At 32.5% G+C, this 4,768-nt stretch overlaps 1 protein-coding gene across 1 annotated transcript in view; it reads right to left on the minus strand.

Annotated features, from left to right (window-relative positions):
- Positions 1-698, minus strand: part of HELRODRAFT_81324 (hypothetical protein) — a gene marked incomplete at both ends in the record, with an annotated part of 5,092 nt that extends 4,394 nt beyond the window's left edge. The window contains 2 exons of the mRNA XM_009022092.1: positions 124-207; positions 557-698. Of these exons, the coding sequence (XP_009020340.1) occupies positions 124-207; positions 557-698 (226 nt within the window). The remainder of the gene's footprint in view (positions 1-123; positions 208-556) is intronic.
- Positions 699-4,768: the final 4,070 nt, after the last annotated feature.

Below are 4,768 nucleotides of genomic sequence, written 5' to 3' on the forward strand. Positions count from 1 at the left end.
TCATCATCGTCATCATCATCATCATCATACTCATCATCATACTCATCACTATCATCATCCTAATCACGATCATCATCCTCATCATCAGCTTCTTCATCTTCCCCCTCAAGATCATCACCCAACCTGCCACGCTACAACAAGATGAGCCGAGACCCTGAACTGTCCTAGCTACCAACAGCACTGTGTAACTGTCAGCAAAAGCGAAAGCTACGAAAAAATACAATTGTCGTCGTAATGATACCTCACACACATACACACTCAGTGTATTACACACATACACACACACACATATCTGTGTGTCATCACCAACTTGATCATCATCTTAATCATCATGACTGTTATCACAATCACTCACTCACTCACTCACTAACTCATTCAAATTTACTCACACACTCACTCTCTCACTCACTCACTCACTCTCTCACTCACTCACTCACTCTCTCACTCACTCACTCACTCTCTCACTCATTCACTCACTCACTCTCTCACTCACTCACTCACTCTCTCACTCACTCACTCACTCACTCACTCACTCACTCACTCACTCACTACTTACTCATAGTCGAAACAAACAAAACGATGAACCCGGTTAGTAGCGGTATGCTGTAACCGATTCTATTTGTAATCGGTCCGACTATCGGATTGACAATCAGCTGGATGATAGCATTCGAGGCGAACATCAAACCAATCGCTACGTTATTGTCCCCAATGCTTGGGGGTGGTAATGATGGCGGCGTAGATAACGATGATGATGATGATGACGATGATGATGACGAAGCCGATGATGCTAACGACGACGATGAAGTTGGTGGTGACGATGTCGACGATGATGATGATATTAGTAATGATAATGATGATGTTGCTGATCCTGATAATGATACCGACGACGACGACGATAATGATGATGATTTTTCTCTGGCCAGTTGATCAAGTTGGAACAATAAGTTCGGAATAATAGGGACTGTTATTTAATAGTCGAATTTTTAATCATTGCACAGTATTTAGCATTGTAGATATTAAACAAATTACATCACACACGCAACGCAATACAAACATACAATTTATAAAATACCGTTGTATAGTTGTACATACTATTCGGCTATTTGTATGCATACAATAACGTATATACAAAATATCAGTAAAACCAACCGACAGATGTAAGTAGCATGTTGTCAAGGACGTGAGCAAAAAATACAATGAAGAGGACCAACCATTTTGAAGATCTGAATGCTTTCAATCTGACATATAACCTAGCGCAACAATTTTCTGCGTTGCCATTTGTGTTGTTGTTGTCATCTTCATTGTTATCATTGTTATTATCAATTTCGTTGTTGTTGTTGTTGTTAATAGTATTTTTGTTATTATTATCTGGTTTGTCGTAGTTTTTGCGAGGTTTGTCTAACATTTTGAGTTGAGCTGTTTAGTTTTTTCTCAAACGAAAATTATAGATGATGATGATGATAAAGTTTTATGATTATTTTTGCGTTGGTGATGATGGTGGTGATAATGTGATGATAGTGAAAATGATGATGATGATGATGGGAAGATGATGATGATGATGATGATGATGATGATGATGATGATGATGTATCGGGTATCAGTGCCAATGATAATGGTCAAGTGGTCAATGATAATAATGACGAAAGCGACGCGTAACGACGATGAAGACGGCCATGTTTAAAATAGCGGGTAGACTCCAACTTAAAATGCGATTGTTCTATATAACATACAGATAACTGTAAATTTGAACAACCAATTTTAAATAAACAATTTTTTTTATGTTATGAAAAATGTAAAAGTCTACAAAGCCGAAGAATTAATTTTTGATAAAAAAAATGTAAGAATGAAATGATATCTTTACTTTAGGTTTACAAATAACAATGTTAAAATTAGTTTACAATAGTAAATGCAGACTGCAAACAAACAACAACTTTGAATTAAACTCCCAAATATGTGAACGTGTGATCAATGTTCAGCTGTTATTGTGTCAGTCTTAGCTCTAGTTTTGTTGATTTTAACAGTTGAAAATAGACAATTAAACAGAGTTATAATGCTTTCAATTGAGGGTAGCATTCACAAAAGAGACATCATATTCAATGCAATGAAGTGGTTTGTAAATAAAGTGGGTTGATTTTTTTAGTGTTTATTATGCCTTACCTATGGCCGGTTAATATAGGTTGTGAGTAGTTATATATCAATGACTCAAACTGTCGATTAATATGTAGTTAATATGGTTGTACAATTATTATTTTAGGGTAATAAGCTTGAATTATCATGTTTATTATATATGTACATAAGTATATAAATTAATACAAACTAAATTTGTATATACATATATTGTAGATATATATCTAAAAGGTATAATCCTATAAATACTTTATCATTCTTTATATATGGGTACCTACCTTCACATAATACCAGAAAATACTTTTATAACATAAATCCCATTTTGGTTTTCTGTTTACATAGAAATGTTGCCAATTTAACTTACGTCAGTTTCACTTTAACAATTTTTTTTATAAATATCTTATTTATTTATTTATATTTTGTATGAGAAATAAGGAAAAATTTAGTTGTCAAACATTTTTATTCAGTGCTATAAATTTATTTTATGTGTTTTTCTTTTTTTCATAGAAAATTTAATTTAATTTAAATTTACCTGTCAAAGGTAGAGACCAGCTGCTCCTTTTTCCTGAAAGTTTTTGAGAAATATTTTAAATTTTTGTTTAGTATTTAAAATTAATTGAAATAAAATTAATTCTATTAGTTTAAAAATGGATTAAACCTGATTTATTGTCGTTTTCATTTTTATTTAAAATTAAATTAAACTGTTGTGTTTAATTTCGCTTTTATTTTTATTTAAATTAAAATTAAACTGTTGTGTTAAATTGAAATAAATTACAAAATTCAAAAAACTTTTTTTAATTTTAATTTATCCATTTAAAATTAATTAAATTAAATTTTAGCTTTTAATCAAACTCGAAACAAACAAAAAAATACAATGACAATAATTTATAACCCAAAAATTGAAAAAACATGACAAAATTTCACTTTCTTGACTTTAATTACCTACTAATGCCTCAAATTTTAAAGTAAAAAAATTTAAATTACACAATAAATAGGAAAGAAAAGTTGGAAATTCCACATCAATTTAATTATTTTTTTAAGAAAATTCAAATCTAAGTATTAATTTGTAAAATCATTATTAAACTTAATTTATAAAAATTGATTTTTGCACATATTTCTATACATAAATCCTAATGAAAGTTACACTACAGATCTGAATAAACATTAAAGAAATGGATGGAGATGATAGAGAAGCTAACCCCACAGACACGGTCAAAGAATTTGATACTGGAAAAGTGAATGTAGCAACATTGGTTGCTGACGATACATCTTCTACTACTATCACCCTAGCTGCTAATAATATTCATGAGGAATATTTATCTGAAGCAGCTACTACAATAACTTTATCTACAGCACCAACATCATCATCAACAACATCACCAACATCATTATCATCAACAGAGACTCTATCTTTATCATCATCGCTACCTACATCATTATTATCATTACCCCCTTCATTTACAACAGAAAATCACTCATTATCATCAGATGTGATGACGACAACAACATCAACACTAACAGATCCATTGCTGTCATCATCAGCAACGACGATGACATTAGCTGAAACAACAACTTCAGCCGAGAATACAACATTAACAACAACATATTATACTGAATTGGCAACGACAGCAACTACATCAATTATTACAACGCCAACAACCATATCAACTGCAACACCAGTGACAGCATTACCAGCAATGAGAACAACAATGATGACATCACCAACGACAACTGCACCTACAATAGCGTCAGCAACGACGACATCAACTACATTAATGCCACTAACGACAAAGACATCAACTCAATTGGCAACAACAAAAATGACAACAACATCAGATTTAGTATCGCAAGAAGCAACATCACTAACTGTCTCCAACTCACAGACATTAATAACTTTGCAGTTTTCTTCTCCTTCCACTTCCCCACTTCTTCCTCCCCCTCATCATCATCATCAACAACTACGACATCATCATCATCAACGTCAATCTTTCCATAATACAAACGTAAAAAGATGTGACAACAACAACAATGATGGTGATTATGATGATGATAATAATGATGATAACACTAATTTCATTGAGATAAAACTTAATTCAGACTCCCAGACAAAATTCCAATGCATACAAACACCATACGATGATAATGATGACAATGATTGCGATGATAACCATGGTGATAACGACAGTAATAAAACTGATGGTGATGATAAAAAACATGATATCCGCGCTAAAAATGATATCATCGCAAACGATTATATTGTTGATATCAATCCTGATATCAACTCTGATATCAATCCTGAATCAACTCGGATATCAGCGCTGATGTTATTGGTGATAGCAAATGTCATCATTTAGATGAGAGTATCAACAATGATGATAGTGAAGGAGGAGATGATGGTGATGATAATGAGGTAGTGTCACTTTAGTTCAAATGTTAAGAATGTCTGTTTTTGTCTGTCTGTTGGCTTTTCATGCCTGCTACATTTTGTCTCAAGGATTTATGTATGTGTGAGTGTGTGTGTGTGTGCTATGTGTGTGTGTGTGTGTGTGTGTGTGTGTGTGTGTGTGTGTGTGTGTGTGTGTGTGTGTGTGATATGTACGTATTTTTTTTTTTTTTTTTTTTTTTTTAATCCAAATTTTAT

The sequence above is a fragment of the Helobdella robusta genome (genome assembly GCF_000326865.2).
Source record: "Helobdella robusta unplaced genomic scaffold HELROscaffold_30, whole genome shotgun sequence".
In the NCBI taxonomy this organism is placed as follows: Eukaryota; Metazoa; Annelida; class Clitellata; order Rhynchobdellida; family Glossiphoniidae; genus Helobdella; species Helobdella robusta.